Source organism: Polypterus senegalus, chromosome 10 (assembly GCF_016835505.1).
Source record: "Polypterus senegalus isolate Bchr_013 chromosome 10, ASM1683550v1, whole genome shotgun sequence".
NCBI lineage: Eukaryota > Metazoa > Chordata > Cladistia > Polypteriformes > Polypteridae > Polypterus > Polypterus senegalus.
In genome coordinates, this window is record NC_053163.1 from 169,208,326 (window position 1) to 169,227,244 (window position 18,919).

Here is an 18,919-nt window from a genome sequence, read left to right on the forward strand (position 1 = left end):
ATTATGGGGCGTTGTGTGCAGAATTCTGAGGAAAAAAATGAATTTAATCCATTTTGGAATAAGGCTGTAACATAACAAAATGTGGAAAATGTGATGCGCTGTGAATACTTTCCGGATGCACTGTATATAATATACCGTATTACGTCATCAAGTTGTTTTAGTTGTCAGTACACAATATTGCAGTGAAAAAGTTGGTCAAAACTGCCTTTTGCCGATTTCTGTTTCGATACTGCTACATTTCGGTTAGCATATACATACATTATTGCAATTTATTTTATCTAATATCTAGTATTTAAATTCTTGGGTACTAATAATTAGTTTAGATTATGGATTATGCATTTTATTGTTCTCTAGTCATCGGCATGAGTGATAATTAGTGGTTTTCAGCTGTGATTATTAACGCTGCCTGTGTCACAAGTACAGTGTGAAAGATCATTCTCTGCGCTGAAGAGAATCAAAAGCCATCTGAGAAGCACAATGACACAAAAACATCTTGAGGCGTTCATGTTCATGTCGGTGGAGGAAAGTATCCCAGCCAAACTTGTTGATGATGTGGCTGTTAAAAGCAGCAAACTGCGTAAGCTACTAGCCTTCTAGGGTCCTGGCACTTGGACATGACATTGACATTTGACATGTACTCTAATAACGTGTAAGCCGTGTTCCTAATTTTTATTTTTTGTTAAATTTAATTCCTAAGTGTGTCGTCAAATTTTAAGTTGTGTCTAAACAACAGTATACAGATTAAGTTTTGCGACAGTTTAGATAGAGTTCATATCATAGGCTCAGCAAGAAGCGAGCCGCATAATCATCACAAATTTTAAGAAAATTATAATGAATAATGGGCCAAGTGGGTCAACCTCGTCACCTCACTCGGTTCTAAGACCCAGTCAGCTCCTATCTGAGGTGTCTTACAGTATTTGAGATATGATTGGTTCCATTGACTTCAAACTCTGAGATTGTACTGTAGGTGTAAATCCCACTACTGACACCTGTGTGACCACAAGAAATTCACTTCACCTGTCTGTGCTCCAACTTCAAAAATAGTAGAAATGGAACCAATGGAATCTCAGATTTTAGGTAAAGGCACCTCTCTCCACACGCCATGTAAGTGAGCCCCCCAGACGGATGCTCACCAAATCCCACAATCCCGTCCACGTTCATACGCTACATTTGCTGTGTTTCAGAGGGGTAGACTGCATGCAGACTCTTAAAAAATGGCCATTTTTTTCTAATGAAAGTATAGTCTTTGCGGGGGAAGCCGGTCATATTTTAAAGCCGACACTTTGGGGACCGCGGCCACTCGGCTAGAGACGCTTTTTTGCTGACACCAGCTCCTTTTTTTGGTGATATTGCTAGTCTTTTACTTTTTTACGCTCCCAATTCGTGCTGCCGCAGAAACAACTGCAAAGCAGCTTCTCTCGGCTTTAAAAGTGATTTAGTGTAAACCTAATTAGAAATAAAAGGAATTCCCCGATGAGCCAACATCTCTTCGAGCCATAGCGGAGAGAGCCGGCAGAGGTGACCTACTTTCCGGTGTCTCATCAAGCATCGCCCTGTCCGCTGTTCCCCATTTCGCTCCGATCCACCCGCAGCTCTATTCACACGGAATAGACAGTTGAAGAAGAAGCGAATAATGATTCAGTCATCTTTTAAGCGGAGCTTCCCCGCTTTCTCGTCTTGCTAGCAATTATCCACTTAAGGAACTTGCGCAACTCGGCATCAGTAAAGCGAGCCATCAGGAAGCGTGACATTCGGGCGCACGCAGCCGCTGCTTCAGCAGTCTTGGATATGCCGCATAAATAGCCAGCCAGGCACTCTCTTTTCCTCCCGGCTTTAACATAACATTCTGGGAGTGAAGCTAGCCGTGAAATTGCTTTATAAGGTATTTGTAACACTTAATTGCTGGAGTGAATAGAAACGCCTTGCGCTATAATGCTCAGGGTGGCAGAGAAAATGTACTTTTCCCCTGTTAGGGGCTCGCCCAGCTGGCTGGAGGCAAGATTGTCTACAAGATGGCATAAGGCAGAGGGGGAGATCCCACGAGAGAGAGAGTCAGAGAGTCAGAAAGCACCATTCACACTGGCTGTCAGATGGCACATCTACAGTATGTGCCAGTGTGGGCACAGAGAAGCCACTTTAGTGTAAATGGCACTCCATAAGTGAGTCAGGCGCTTCAGAGGGAGGCGGTGAAAGAGGCCTCCAAGCCAGCAAGTGACCCATCTTGGAGGAAGTGGGACCTCAATGATAGAGAGGCAGCTGGCGAAAAGTCACAGAGTTTGAGTTTTGATGGTCTTTTCTATTCTACTGTTTTTTTTTGTTTGGACACAACACCAGCAAACGTAGGGCCTTGAAACCCCTGCCATTAGGGTGCACAGGCAATGTGAGAAGCCAGAGGGCGCTCTAGCATGAGGACTCTTTAGGAGTGGCCAAGGCTGTGAAGATGAGTCTTGGCATGTGGTTAACATGCCACCTCTTTCTCCATGCCATTTAGCAATAGGGAGGCAAATTGGGCAAAGGTTTACTGGCATGTAAAGAAGAAGGAATCTGTGTTCTGGAAAAAGAGATAGATAGATAGATAGATAGATAGATAGATAGATAGATAGATAGATAGATATTTGGCTTTTTACAGAAGCTCTTTAAATGCCGACCATCTGCAAAGAGGCAGAAGATTGCAGGTAAATTGAGAGAAGGTTTACTGTACTGTGGACCACAAAGATGGGGGCTTCCTCTCTATTACTCTGTAATCCCCCTACAATCTTTCACACATTCTTTTTTCTAAAATTGCTAATTTCATCCCATGGAGAGTTAATTTCAATCTTTGGCAACTGTGGGCACCATGTAGGAGCCACGCTGGACAGAGCGGCTGGCACTCTCTCACAGAGCAGCCAAACCACATGCACTACAGAACAGATTGGCAACCTGAAGCTAATTCATGTTCAGGACTGGCCAGTACTTGGATAGAAGACCATCTATAAAAGATAGGCACAGGTGTTGATGAAGCCAGCAGGGGGCGCTTAACCCTGTGGTCCTTGTGCGGGCCCCAGTGCAGTGACAGGGACACTATGTTGTAAAAATGACACCGTCCTTCAGATGAGACTTAAAATTGAGGACCTAACTCTGTGTGTTATTAAATATTCCTGTGCATCATTCAAAAGGTGTACGGTGTATCCCGAAGTCCTAACCCATCACAGTGTTGTCCATTCTTGCCTCCTAATCATCTCCAGTCTCTAATGGGCTCTTTCTTACCCTTTCACCACTTAATAGCTATTGTGTGGTGAGCGTACTGGTGCAGTAATGGCTGCCGTCTCATCATCTACGCATTAGTGGAGGACTGAAGTGGCCCCCCCTCTGTGTAAAGCACTTTGAGTAGCGAGAAAAGCGCTATATACATCTAATTAATTATTATTGTACAACAACACTCACTCACAGCTGTAAGAGTGATGGAGAGAAAAGAAGAAAATGAAAATAGACATGGGGAGAATGTGCAAATCTTTCTGAAAACGTAAATGAATCCACTCAGCGAGGGTTCACATCCAGCACCTGAGTGTCGTCGGTGTGGAGTTTGCATGTTCTTCCTGTAAGCCTGCACTTCCCCTTTCACATCCCTAAAGAAACACCAGTAACGTTCATTGATGGTTCTAAGTTAGCCCAGTATGAGTGCTAAGGCTATTTTCCTGTCATTCACCCATTGCTTTCCGGATGGCTCCGTTGTATGGGATTAAATGGGTTTGGATATAAAACAAGATGACGCAAAATAAAATGTCTTTAAAACTATTAACAGGAGTGGACTATTCTTTGTTAAACACTCACGAAGACGTCCCTGAACGTCTGTGCTTCTTTTTGCAGCACGAAGTGAATCTCCCCACTTTGGAAACAACTTGTCCAATTGATTTTCTCCGTCATTGTCATTTGGCTTTTAACAAACGCTGGAAAGGAAAATAAAAGTAAATCAAATTCATTCAAAAATAAAACCGCGGCCGTCTGACAGACGAACGAAACAAAAGACGGTGACAGAAGCAGATGGGAAGGAAGCCTAACGAAGTGTTCACTCCATAGCAGACAAAAGCGACGTCCTTGAGAAAGCAGAACACAAAGAGAAACGACGGCTTATACTTTAGGAAGGATGAAAATAGGAAATGAAGAAGCGAGGAGTCAGTCAAATTAATAGCTAAGAAGGTTATGGAGCCAGGGGGGATCCCATTGTTCTCTCACTGCTGAATACAAGCGGCCATCTAATTTTCGAACTTCAAGATACAAGCCCAGATGCGCCGCCAATTGAATCGGTGCGCTCGCTGATACAAACACATTCATTGGGGCAATTAGTGATTAACGCAGCCCATATGGAACCCTAGTAGCCTGTACGCCCGCTTGAATACCAAAACGGGGGCCCTCACAGTTCGTAACGTAGACGAGGAGTGAGAAAAGGTCTGGAGCGCGACCCTCGGTGTCCAAATGACGCATTTAGTTTTTTTTAGACTTGGAGGACCAGGTGGTATTGTCATGTTTACTGTTACCCCTCTGTGTCCGGAGCAGGCGACCGTCGGCGCCCGAGGAGTTCGTGACAATTCCACACAGTCAGAGATCAGGATGGACACTGAATCCAGAACCCTAGTGAGACAGAAGTGCAAAGCATTCCTTTCTTGGTTGAGCCGAAGTATTGCAACTGAAATAATAAAAAAAATGTTATCGCAATTAAATATATTTAGCGATGCCAGAGGAAAGGAGCACACGACGGGAAGAAGCCTGCTGGCATTCCTTGGAGCGGACGTGTAGTTAAGGCACAAAGAGCGTAAGTGACTGAGGGCACGGCCGTTAGCGGGTCACGCTGCCGCGCTCTTTTGTGATGGAGCATACCTTAGAGGGCGCTATAAACAAGAGTAAACTAAAAAAAGGGCTTGTTGGATTAAATAATAATAAAAAAAAAACTTACGGCAACATATTACAAGCAATATTATTGAGTACATTCAGCTACTTTTACATTTAAGTAATGGCAATTTACATATATTATATACATAAAAATTGCTCATTAGAAATAAAGCATATAAACGAAAGACCTGTGTGTGTGCGTGTGTATGTAGTAGTCCGCTCTGTTCACGTACAAACACAGCCACAGGAGGTGGTGCGAATTCTACCGAAGATGAAGAAGCTTATGCAAGTGTGACTTGCACATGGTGAGATGGCGCATGCGTGAACCTCACTTCTCATTCAACCCAAGCGGACATACTCAGCTTTGTGGCATGTCGTACGTTCACACAATGAGCTACCATACTTTTGCCTGAGACAGACCTGTCCCGCTCAACTTGTGCCACAGCAGAACTTTTTTTATTGTGTCCTTCGACTTGCAGCCTAGGAACTGATGATGTATTACCCGAGTGAACAGAAAGCGTCCGTCCCACTGCTAACTTCTGCTGCGCTCCGTCTGGGTCGGAAAGGACGGTGGACGCGATGTTGGTGAGAATTGGATTTCATCTGGCTTTGCTTTTTGGGATGGACGCATCTTGACCGAGTTGTTGGCTGGCGCAGTCTCCGGAGCCTGCATATTTCAAAGCTACGGAACAATCGTCCACTGACTTTGAGATCAGCAGAATCTGTTGAACTGTTCGGGTGTGGGTGTCAGTTCTGGGACGCATTTGTTTCGGATTGGCATTTGGGTAGGGCTGTCATTCTCTGGGTGTTTTTTGTATTGTCCTTGCTCTACATTTTGTTTTAATATATATTTTTATGTTTTATTGTTCAGCGCTTTTTGATTTTTTTTCTGTGATAGGCACTTAAAATAAAATTTTACTTTATTTCCACTTATTTCGATTACTTTACAGATGCAGTGCAGTCACACAACACCTACGGCATTAGGAAATAAAAACTGAATTTACTAAAAGTCTTTAAATTTATTTTCCAACTGAACACAAGTGTGACGATGCCTTGGACCACAATGCAACAAAAGGGGCAGCTGCCAGACGCGGACCAATGTGTGGATCCTTTACCGCTCATTGAAAACGTTCTGCGCACTTCCTGGAATATGATTAACAAAAAGCAACTGTCTCCTGTGTACCTGCACACCCTTGAGATGTGATCGAGTAAAGCGAAGCAAGTGTGACAAGAGATCAAGTGTTGCTGTTTTTTCTTTTTCGCTCGCCACCCCTCAAAGCGCTACACGCCAGCTACTAATGGAAACGCCTCTTCATTGGGAAGAAACACAACTTTTCCCTGATGACAACTCGTATTAGATGATCTACAAGTCTCCGACTTAAAGTTTAATCCGAACAATATATTCGATCTCTTTCCTCTGTTCTGTTATTTCACAGAGTAATAGTTTCCGTTTTGTTTGCGCTAATGTGATTTTTACTATAATTTTGTTTTTAGATTTTCGAATTTTAGTTCTAACCTGCTCTGCATGTGTACCACACCAACGTTTTTGAATTCTAATTTGTTCTACTTTGTCTTTTATTTCCGGCCCTGGGTGTGGTTAAATCTCTTGGCACAAAGTCTTATCTCGTGGGATGTGAAAGTATCTCTTTGAAAAAGTCTCTTCTCGTCCCAGGATTTTTTTTTTATTATAATAGAGAGATATTTTAAGAACCCTGCCACAGGGGATGCACAAACCAGTGTGTTTCTTCGTGCCAGTCCCAAGCCCAGATAAATGGGGAGGGTTACGTCAGGAAGGGCTTCCGGTGTAACATTTTGATGATTCGCTGTGGCAAGCCCTGTACGGGCGCAGCCAATAGTAGAAGATGATGAGAGATATTTTAAAATGGCTTGGACACATTTATTAGCACCCATTTAAAAAATCCCAAATAAACGGAGTCACACACGTGCGCATGGTAGACAGCTAAAGGGCTTGAATCAAATTAATACCGTGCCAGCCCTGTGTGTGGGGGGTGGAGGGGTTGATGTGCACTGACCCTTTCTCTCACTTTTTTGCAGACCAGTGAGGGGAAATTCTTTCTGGCCCTGATGATGTCACTTCTGTTGCCATGCCCTACAGATGACCTCACTTCCGGTTCCGACTCCAATTACATCATTTCTTCTAGTCTGCCTTAAGAAAGCCATCTTTTCCACACCAAATCGGTCCTGGTTTGGAGTCAACACTGTGCACATCAGTGTGCTTACAAATCCATTTGCAGCCAGGAACCATATATGGGTGGCTGCCCCAAGTCACTTTGTGACTCCTTGTCTTGTTTTTGACAACAGATTTGAGGCATTTTTTCAAACCACCTGTTTTCTAGAATTTGTATCACATGTGTTCAATCATACAATCAGTCACTCAGCCCATTTACATGGAGACAAGTCGTCACTCTGCTGTTTGGTGTCATCGAGTGTCCTACCCTGAACATGTACCAGAGGAAACAAATGAGAGATCCAAAGGAAAATGATAGACCAGCATGTGAAAGGCATCTCCATGCAGCTTGGTGTTCCTTTGACAACAGCTGCAAATATTATTAGGAAATTTAGAGGCCCACGGGACCATGGCCAACCACCCTGGATGCGACCGCAAGAATAAAATCAAAAAATAGTGAGAATGGTAGACAAAAAGTCAAGGACAACTTTTGAAGTTGTCCAAGGTGAACTCCAAGGTTGAGGTCCATCTGTGTCTAGATGGTCTTCCATCCAAGTAGTGGCCCTGGCCTGAACAAGCTCAGCTTAGGGTGGACAACCTCTTCTGAAGCGCATTGGTATTAAAGCAGTAAGCAGGTCTTGGAGCACCCAAAGGAGGTGTTGGGGACTTTTTCTGGAGACGATGAAATGTGGTGGGATCAGCTGAAACTATTACTTCTGTGACCCAAACCAGAAGACAAATTTTAAATGTCACAAAGTCTGAATATTTTCTTCTAATATTAAAATAAGACAGCATGATTAAAAGGGAGTTGTTGGTCATTTAATACAATAAAAACATTCCAACGTGAGCCGGTACAATGAGATAAAGAAAATCCATTTACTGTAGTAAAACAAAAACTAAAAAAAATAAAAATAACACAAGTATGCAAGGTGTGGTTTGACACAGATAAATAGCGGCAAATGTCCAAATAGTGAGACAAACAGTAGCTACCTGCAAATGTGCCGTTAACACAAACCAGTAGTGTTAAAACTCCGTCATTTTCTTATGGGTGTTCGCCTTTCTTTGTTCCCGTTGGATGTGTACTTCTTGCGCCTTCAATTGCTCCAACTGTTTTTTGGCAACGTTTAACTTCTCCTCCAACAGAGAAGCCATTCCTTTATCTCTGCAAGGCAAAAATAAAATAAATAAATAAATAAAAGAAACACAGTGACAGAAGTGCATGAACACCTATGAGTTGCTGCTCACGGACGAGTATACAATTCACTTTTGCAGCCGTTTCACTGGACATACTTTGTTTCAATTTTTTTTTTTAATTTACCAAAAGGCTCCTGGTGCAAAAAAAATTAATTTGTCATGGTTACATCATATTTTATATGTTGTACGCACGACTGTTTATGTAGAACCTGTGCAGGCCTGGCATCGCTCTTTGATGTCAAGGCTACTGATGGGTTACAATCCGCGTGTGTCAAGCAGATCACAAACTTGTACCTAAAAGTTTAATTTCTCTGTGCAGTTTTTAAAAATCTGATATTAAATGAGTGCATTTTTTGGGGGGGCAATATTTACTTCTTGTGCAAACTGAAGCTAAAAGTGGACTTGACTGCAGACACAGCGCAGGCACTTCCTGATGGAGTTCACTACTTTAGTTTGCTTTTAACACCTGTAACAAAAGGCGCTATATAGGCGCCCGACCCGGCACAGATAGACACGGAGGCACGTATAAAAAGCACAAAGACTTTATTAATTTTCTTCAGCTGTGGGACACGTCTTCCCCGTGCCACACAGCCCAAACAGAGTCCCAAGGCACAACAAACACCACCAACAATCCTTTCTCCTTGACCCCCACTCCTACTCCCGACTCTGGCTCTTTGAGTGGTGGTGGCTGGCCCTTTTTATAACCCACCCGGAAGTGTTCCAGGTGCTTGACCACCTGGTCCTAATTGCACATTCGGGTGGGGCTGAAGATTCATCCAGCCAGGCGGCTGAGTCCATGTAGCTCCCCTAGCGGCCATCCGAGCCCCTCAACCAGGATGTGGATGACTCCATCTACCATGGAGCCCTGCGGGTGGTTGGGGAATCACCATCAACCAGGGAGGCTGCCACCAAGCGTCCCGGGGGAGGTACTGGACTGCCCATGGTGGCTCCCCCGGAATAGAAGCAGCAGGGGCGTCCCTGCCGGGCATGGGACCTGGCTGTCCTTTGCACACTATTCTGTCTAATTGGCTGGGCTGGGGGAGCTTGAAGCTTTCTCACAATCTCCTGGGATCATGGACCACCAGACAGAAGGTTTGTGAGGTTGAGGGAATGCGTGTCAGAAATGGTGGTGTGTAATACTGGAGCACTTTGGGGGGGCTATCCTGTCTCCCTTCCTGTTGAACCCTATATGCAACTGACTTCCAGCACATTACCAGCGCTTACCATCTACAGACATTTTCAAATGACTCTTCTGTCATAGGCTGCATTGATAATGTAGACAAGTCAGAGTACATGAAGGTTGTGGAAGACATTGTCTTGAGGTGCAGGGACACCAACCTGCAAGACAAAAGAACTAGTGGTGGACTTCCGGACTTCCTCTGAGAGCACCAGTCATCATTTAGGGGTAGGGCATGGAAGTGGTGCAGAACTAAAAGTACCAGCAAACTGGACTAGTCTGACAACACATTGGCACTGGACAGGAAGGGCCAGAGTAGACTGGACTTGCTAAGGAGATTCAAGTCTTCTGATGTGTGCAGCAAGCTGCTGGAAATGTTCTACCAGGCCATAGTAGACAGTGTGGTGTTCAATGCTGTGGTCTCCTGGAGTAGAGACCTGTGCTCAAAAGAGGCACAAAATGTCTAAACAAACTTATCAAGAGACCCTGCACCATCACAGGTAAAAAACTGCAAGTAGTTGTGGAAAAAGAGGATGGTGGCAAAACTGGACGCCATCATGAAAAGTCCTCTCCTTCCCCTGCAGGAGGCGCTCTCTTGGAGCATTTTCAGCCACAGGCTCATCCCACCACAGTGTACTAAAAAGTGCCTCTGGGGGTCTTTTCTGCCCACTGCTATCAGGCACTTCAATGTTTCCACCCAATGTACTTGTTAAGTTTATCTTTATTTATTGATTGACTGATCAATTGATTAGCTGTATTACCTGACAGTTGGAGTGTTTGTTTTTCATGTTTTTGCTGCTGTATACAGTGGTGTGAAAAACTATTTGCCCCCTTCCTGATTTCTTATTCTTTTGCATGTTTGTCACACAAAATGTTTCTGATCATCAAACACATTTAACCATTAGTCAAATATAACACAAGTAAACACAAAATGCAGTTTTTAAATGTTGGTTTTTATTATTTAGGGAGAAAAAAAATCCAAACTATATGGCCCTGTGTGAAAAAGTAATTGCCCCCTTGTTAAAAAATAACCTAACTGTGGTGTATCGCACCTGAGTTCAATTTCCTGATTACTGCCACACCTGTTTCAATCAAGAAATCACTTCAATAGGAGCTGCCTGACACAGAGAAGTAGACCAAAAGCACCTCAAAAGCTAGACATCATGCCAAGATCCAAAGAAATTCAGGAACAAATGAGAACAGAAGTAATTGAGATCTATCAGTCTGGTAAAGGTTATAAAGCCATTTCTAAAGCTTTGGGACTCCAGCGAACCACAGTGAGAGTCATTATCCACAAATGGCAAAAACATGGAACAGTGGGGAACCTTCCCAGGAGTGGCCGGCCGACCAAAATTACCCCAAGAGCGCAGAGACGACTCATCCAAGAGGTCACAAAAGACCCCAGGACAACGTCTAAAGAACTGCAGGCCTCACTTGCCTCCATTAAGGTCAGTGTTCATGACTCCACCATAAGAAAGAGACTGGGCAAAAACGGCCTGCATGGCAGATTTCCAAGACGCAAACCACTGTTAAGCAAGAAGAACATTAGGGCTCGTCTCAATTTTGCTAAGAAACATCTCAATGATTGCCAAGACTTTTGGGAAAATACCTTGTGGACTGATGAGACAAAAGTAACACAAGTAAACACAAAATGCAGTTTTTAAAATGATGGTTTTTATTATTTAGGGAGAGAAAAAAATCCAAACCTACATGGCCCTGTGTGAAAAAGTAATTGCCCCCTGAACCTAATAACTGGTTGGGCCACCCTTAGCAGCAATAACTGCAATCAAGCATTTGCGATAACTTGCAATGAGTCTTTTACAGCGCTCTGGAGGAATTTTGGCCCACTCATCTTTGCAGAATTGTTGTAATTCAGCTTTATTTGAGGGTTTTCTAGCATGAACCGCCTTTTTAAGGTCATGCCATAGCATCTCAATTGGATTCAGGTCAGGACTTTGACTAGGCCACTCCAAAGTCTTCATTTTGTTTTTCTTCAGCCATTCAGAGGTGGATTTGCTGGTGTGTTTTGGGTCATTGTCCTGTTGCAGCACCCAAGATCGCTTCAGCATAAGTTGACGAACAGATGGCCGGACATTCTCCTTCAGGATTTTTTGGTAGACAGTAGAATTCATGGTTCTATCTATCACAGCAAGCCTTCCAGGTCCTGAAGCAGCAAAACAACCCCAGACAATCACACTACCAGCACCATATTTTACTGTTGGTATGATGTTCTTTTTCTGAAATGCTATGTTCCTTTTACGCCAGATGTAACGGGACATTTGCCTTCCAAAAAGTTCAACTTTTGTCTCATCAGTCCACAAGGTATTTTCCCAAAAGTCTTGGCAATCATTGAGATGTTTCTTAGCAAAATTGAGACGAGCCCTAATGTTCTTCTTGCTTAACAGTGGTTTGCGTCTTGGAAATCTGCCATGCAGGCCGTTTTTGCCCAGTCTCTTTCTTATGGTGGAGTCATGAACACTGACCTTAATGGAGGCAAGTGAGGCCTGCAGTTCTTTAGACGTTGTCCTGGGGTCTTTTGTGACCTCTTGGATGAGTCGTCTCTGCGCTCTTGGGGTAATTTTGGTCGGCGGCCACTCCTGGGAAGGTTCCCCACTGTTCCATGTTTTTGCCATTTGTGGATAATGACTCTCACTGTGGTTCGCTGGAGTCCCAAAGCTTTAGAAATGGCTTTATAACCTTTACCAGACTGATAGATCTCAATTACTTCTGTTCTCATTTGTTCCTGAATTTCTTTGGATCTTGGCATGATGTCTAGCTTTTGAGGTGCTTTTGGTCTACTTCTCTGTGTCAGGCAGCTCCTATTGAAGTGATTTCTTGATTGAAACAGGTGTGGCAGTAATCAGGAAATTGAACTCAGGTGCGATACACCACAGTTAGGTTATTTTTTAACAAGGGGGCAATTACTTTTTCACACAGGGCCATATAGTTTGGATTTTTTTTCTCCCTAAATAATAAAAACCAACATTTAAAAACTGCATTTTGTGTTTACTTGTGTTATATTTGACTAATGGTTAAATGTGTTTGATGATCAGAAACATTTTGTGTGACAAACATGCAAAAGAATAAGAAATCAGGAAGGGGGCAAATAGTTTTTCACACCACTGTATATATGAATTTCCCCACGGGATTAATAAAGTTTATCTAATCTAAACTGTGTCTTGGAAAATTTGTCATATAATCCCATGTCCTGCACGTTATGGTAGCTCGGTGTCTCTGAGTATTTTCGAGTATCGTGCGGTTTGTAAAGTGTTGTACTTGTTAGTAATACTGTGCTGGAATGAAGGTCACTAATCAGCAATGGGAGATTTTTTTTATCCTATTTTTGACTTTGAGAACACTTTAATCCACTGAGCTTTGTGACAACAGTACTGGTGGTATCATGTTACGAAAACTCCTCTATTCTGTTTCCTACTTTCAGTATTGTGTTGTGGCACTTGGTACCACTGTTCTCCTGCCCTTGGAAAAGTCACCTCACTGTACTGGGAGCACTGGAATAATCAGATAGAAAGGTTCTTTCATCAGAGTGGATGGACCTGCACACGCTCTACTATGGGGTGGGCGGCTAGTTGGCCTAGGTCTCCAGGACTGTGCCTGTGTACAACTGTCTTAAGATTTATTCTCTCTTACAATTGGAGGTGGATCCCCGCAAGAGGTTTATTTTCTCCAGGTATGCTGATGATTGGAGTTTTTGTTTTCCTCTCCTCAGTTTTCAACTGGCCGTAGTTCTACAATTAATTCTTCTTCCTCGTCTACTGGCTACTCCTGTTAGGGGTCACCAGAGCCGCTCATCTGTTTCCTTATCTCCCTGTCCTCGTCATCTTGTTCTGTCACAACACCACCCGCATGTCCCCTCTCACCACATCCATAAACCTCCTCTTGGGCCTTACTCTTGCCTGGTGGCGATATCCTTAGCATCCCTCAATTCATTAATGGACAGATATGGTTGGTTTCCATTTATGTTAATGAGTTTCTGCCTTGTTTTCTGTACATATTAACAAGTCTGTGTCTTTATGGGCGCTAATTCTATATTTAGTCATTTGTAAATCTATACTTGCATTTTACATGACAACTTGTCACAGCACTCTGCTTCTGCAACTCAGTGAAGAACGCTATACAAAAATAAGCCAAACTGAACACAACAGAGGGATCTGCTGTTAGCCCTGCGGAGGTAGACTTCGTATGTCCAACAGAAGGCAGGCATGTCAAAGGAGCGTCAACATAAATACTGTCGCTGTAAAGCTATTGTTAAAGGAAGATACAAGATACAGAAATGTAAGCCATACCTTCCGGCGATCATTAGGGAAATATGATGGAGAAAATACTTCTGCTATTTCCTTCCGGATTTATAAGATTTTATTCTATCTATAATAAAATGCTGCACAGAGGTGAATATGAAAGAGGACATCAGAAATGTTTCTCATGCTCAGTTAAAAACAGAACAAGAAAAATGTAAATGATTGCACAAAAGAAGCAAAAATAACCACCATCACAATAATAATGTACTCGTTATCTTCTATGTTGTTCAATATCCAGATATGGACTGCTTATATCTGATGTGTTCAATGGATAAGCAGCACTTCCTTTCAGCGTTTGTAATAACAAGATGTATACGTGCCATGAGACTGTTGGCTTCCCTGTAGTTTCCGGTACAAACGTAAAGCTGACATCACTGCGTAATTATTTATTTTTTTGAACAGGTTATCTGAAAGTATTTCATTTCATCAGCACTTTATATGAAATTAACATTTAACACATACCATCCAATCTATGTGGCATTATTTTTTCCTCTTTAAAAACCTTTACTCACTTTGAACTCCTCTATTTTATTTCCAGTGTTTCTGTACAAAAATGAAATGTTCTATTGTGTTTTTTCTTGTCTGCTGTGCAGAATATGATTACCGTGCATCAATGGGAGGGTTTCATTGAAAATCCCCTCTCTGCAAAGCAAAGTCAAATACTGACACCTTGTGGTAAATATGAGAAGTGCACTGCCAAACACAAAACAGACTTCTCCTTTACCATACCAAAGGAAAATCTGTGTCATTCGACTTTCTCATATACTCAGATATGGGAGTGGATAGTTGAGGAGAAAACCGCACGATAATGAATATATTTTTATATTATCTACATTAAAGAACCAGCGGATCATCTTCCATATCTTTCTGTACTCTGTATCTTGTTCTGTTACACCATCACCTGCATGTCCTCTCTCACCACATCCATTAACCTTCTCTTAGGCCTTCCTCTTTTTTCTCTTGCCTGGCAGCTCTATCCTTAGCATCCTTCTCCCAATATATACTGAACAATTATTATAAAAGTAAAGTTGAATCAATCTGACTCTGCAACTGCATGAATAAAAGGTGAAGTATCACTTCCGGTTAGCGGAAATAGCCCAAAAGTTGATAGAAATCTACGTTTTGTACCTAATACTTGTAGTTGACCTATGTGAAAGTGTACTCAAGTTAATGTGTTTACACACACACACCGAGACATAATTTCAAAAATTGTATTTTTGGACTTAAGGAGGTCTAAAACACTGACATTCATCAAAATCTCGAAATGGAATTTTTGTAGGAATCTAATACTTTCCGTATACGAGAAAGTCAGGAAGGTCTAAAACGTTGAGATTCATCAAAGTCTCAACATCGAATCTTTGGACAATCACAATACTTTCCTTATGAGAAGGTAAATTGGACTTGGGAGTAGACCACACGATAATGAATATATTTTTATATTATGTACATTAAAGAACCATCAACAACAAATTAAAATAATAATATATCAAACAATTATTATAAAAGTAAAGTTGAATAAATCGGACTCTGCAACTGCATGAATAAAAGGTGAAGTATCACTTCCGGTTAGTGGAAATAGCCCAAAATTTGATAGAAATCTACATTTTGTACCTAATACTTGTAGTTGACCTACGTGAAAGTGTACTCAAGTTATTGTGTTTACACACACACACCGAGCCATAATTTCAAAAATGGTATTTTTGGACTTAAGGAGGTCTAAAACGCTGAGATTCATCAAAATCTCGAAATGGTATTTTTGGAGGATTCTAATACTTTCAGTATACGAGAAAGTCAGGAAGGTCTAAAATGTCGAGATTCATCAAAATCTCGACATCGAATCTTTGGACGATTACAATACTTACCCTATACTTTTTATATGAGAAAATAAAAAATACACAAAGGAGCCATAGAAAAATGTAAAATATTACCTTCCAATGTTTCTAGCAAGGGCTTCCTGTAGTCTGTGAATTTCCTTCTGCGTCTGTTCAACTTTTTCAGCTGCTTGGAAGAGTCGGACGTTAAGAGTTCTCTTTGTGCTCTGTTCTCCACGATAGATTTCTTTACTAGTCCTTGGAGCTGCAGGATTTTCTGCCTCAAGTGCAGAGCCATGCTTCTTCCCCTTTAGCGTGTCATTTAAAAAATCAAACACAGTTTGCCTGTTTTTCTGCTGCATGGATGAACCAGTCCCATTTTGTTTGTTCTTTCTTAGTTTCTTAGTTTTGCCTTTGCCAATTTTTCCTTCTTTTTTCTTCTGTAAGATTTCAGCACACTGGTCGAGGGATTTCCCTTTGGGAAGTACAACTGCTTGGATAGGTTCCACTCGACCTTCTGCATTTCTGCCCAGACCTGAAAATCATTAAATTTATAACTATGTTTTCTGCTTAAAGTATTGTAATCAATAAAACATATTAAAGGAATAATTAAAAGTTATATATTAAACATACTTTTTAAACACTTAACAAGGTAAGCAAATCCATAATAGTTATCATAATGTTCTTGTCTTTAATTCAGATTAATAAGCCAATGGTCTCATAATTTTAGGACATGTAACCTTCAGCCTGAATAGCTGGCTCTTCTTTATACAATATTAAACAGTTACGTGAAGCTTTGGTTTGCATTATTTTTTTCTTTACACTGGGATTAAGTGGTGCCAATTTAAATGTATCTAAGTCAGGGGTGATTGGAATTTTTTCTTTATAATTTTTAATATTTGAATTAGCTTTGTTTTGTGTGACTCACTGTGAGTCTATGGCAATAAAACAATTATCCATAAAGTATTCATCCACATAATGGATACTGACAGCTAACAACCTGCTTAAGTGTAAATATACAAGTATTTGTTTTGAAACATTCATAATCATTAACTCTACCATAGTTTTTTAACTGTTAAAATATACAGTTAATTTATTTTACTCATATTTAGAGTGTACCTACTAAACATTTGTAATAAGTCAGGTGTAATTTTAAGGATGAATTAACATTGTAATTACCATTATACAGTACTTACCAATATTACACTGTATGACACATAAGAAGAAATACCGGTAATAAAGTATGCACCATTTTGTTTCTTTTTCACAAAGCTACCAATAAATTTGTCAAAACATATATTTTTAAGTGCTGAGCATTCAATCACTAGGATTGTTGAACTTATTAAATGTTTGTGAGTTATAATGGAACACAAGTACAGCGTGAATGATTTTGACTTTTCGCAAGTTGTATTTGATAATGGTAATGGGCCCTCTGATATGTTTCATGTATTCACTACTACAACTAAAAGACGCAGCATTTGTTTCTGTGTCTGCTTCTCTAACATATCATTCACTGTGTAAAATGGAAGAGAAAAAAGAAAGGAAAAGCTCTCTTTCTCTGATCTTGTTCCATTTTTCACTTTCCTTTGGTTACTGTCGTTTCATGTTACATCTCAAATAAGAAGTATTAACGACTTTTCTGTACAGCACAGTGCATTGCAGAGCAAACTGCAGGGTCCACTTGGCTTTACTGCCACCAGGAATTTCCCAGAGAAACAACCTGTCAACTGCCTTTGAGCATTGTGGACAGAGTGGAGATTAATATAACAATCCTGAACATCTGTAAGACTGAAATTCATTAAAAAAAACAAAACAGAAAAAACATTAAATACATTATTTTGTAAGCACACAACTTCCACTTACAGAAAAATCAACAGATTTCATCCCTCCATCCATTATCCAACCCGCTATATCCTAACTACAAGGTCATGGGGCGCAAGGCAGGAAACAAACCCCGGGCAGGGCGCCAGCCCACTGCAGAGCACACACACACACCAAGCACACACTAGGGACAATTTAGGATCGCCAATGAACCTAACCCTGCATGTCTTTTGACTGTGGGAGGAAACCCACGCAGGCACGGGGATAACATGCAAACTCCACGCAGGGAAGCGAACCCAGGTCTCCTAACTGCGAGGCAGCAGTGCTACCCACTGCGCCACCTTCAACAGATTTCATGTAAATCGAAAACTTATCAAATTATACTGTACATATATTCTATGCCATTTTGAAATCCTTGCATTTACCTTAAAAAGTAATATTAACAGAATGTAATACACCAAAGGTCTGTATGTTAACCAGAATACAGAACAAACATGAACATAAACATTTCTGAATTTTAAACACATGGAAACATTTAAATTAGCCAAACAGCTCACATTATTAAAAACTATTAATGTATTATAGACATAGCATATATGCTGGATATAACATAACATTTTCAAATCCACTTAAAGCAATTCAGGGCTGTTTGGAGCTCGGGTCTATCCAGGTGGCATCAGGCAGGAACCAGATGGTATACCACTGCAGTATATACACTCTTTATAGTCATATACAACTGTTACAAACATTAAGCAAAACAACTTACGAGGATCAAAAAATATGGTAAAAAGAGATATTGCCATGAATCCCCCTCGCTTCGAACACGCCTATCCCATTGTTTTGCCACTTTCTGAAGCAGTTCTAGAAGTCCTCTTTCGTGAGTGTCCTTAGTTCCGCTGTAATGGCTGCCTTGATGTCCTGCACGTCAGTCAAGATCCAGCATCAGGGTGGTGGTGATGATGATGATGTTTTTTGATCTTGATGGAATTGTACAAGCTGAGTTTGTACCCAGGAACACTAAGGTGAATTCTAAATATTATAAAGACTTATTAGAGTGTTTATGAAATGATGTGAGAAACGGGTAAACGGTTTCATCCTCCATCGTGACAATGCTCCGTTTCAAACATTGCTTCTGGTAGAGCAATTTCTGACATTCAAAAAAAAGAGGACATCTAGAACTGCTTCAGAAAGTGGCAAGAACAATGGGATACGTGTGTTCAAAGCGAGGGGAAGTATTTTGAGGGGGATTAATGGCAATGTATCTTTTACTGTAATAATGCTTTTTTTATTTAAACATTCACCAGATCTTTTGATCACACCTCATATATTGATATACACTAAAGAAAAACATTGTTTAGCTAAAATTCAAAACACAAAACGCTTATCTTTTAAAAATTTTGTACAGCAGTTTATAATGGGATTTCACATTACAGAACATGGCATACAACACCAGAATGGTTTATGATATTGAATCACGCAACTTCTGTTCATGCTAATGGGTGTGTATGTCACCCACAGTGCAAAGGTGGATGAACCATCAGCTCAC

General features: G+C 41.2%; 1 protein-coding gene across 3 annotated transcripts in view; it reads right to left on the bottom strand.

The window, feature by feature from the left end:
* zgpat (zinc finger, CCCH-type with G patch domain) overlaps positions 1-18,919 on the bottom strand; it is a 58,777-nt gene that overhangs the window by 24,436 nt on the left and 15,422 nt on the right. For 2 of the 3 annotated variants that reach the window (XM_039767408.1, XM_039767409.1), the window contains exons 6-7: positions 15,670-16,087; positions 8,045-8,216 (exon numbers count right to left, since the gene is read on the bottom strand). In XM_039767408.1, the coding sequence (XP_039623342.1) occupies positions 8,078-8,216; positions 15,670-16,087 (557 nt within the window). In that variant the 3' untranslated portion in view covers positions 8,045-8,077. Of the gene's footprint in view, positions 1-7,851; positions 8,217-15,669; positions 16,088-18,919 lie in introns of those variants that run through there. The other variant, XM_039767407.1, reaches the window with a different exon arrangement.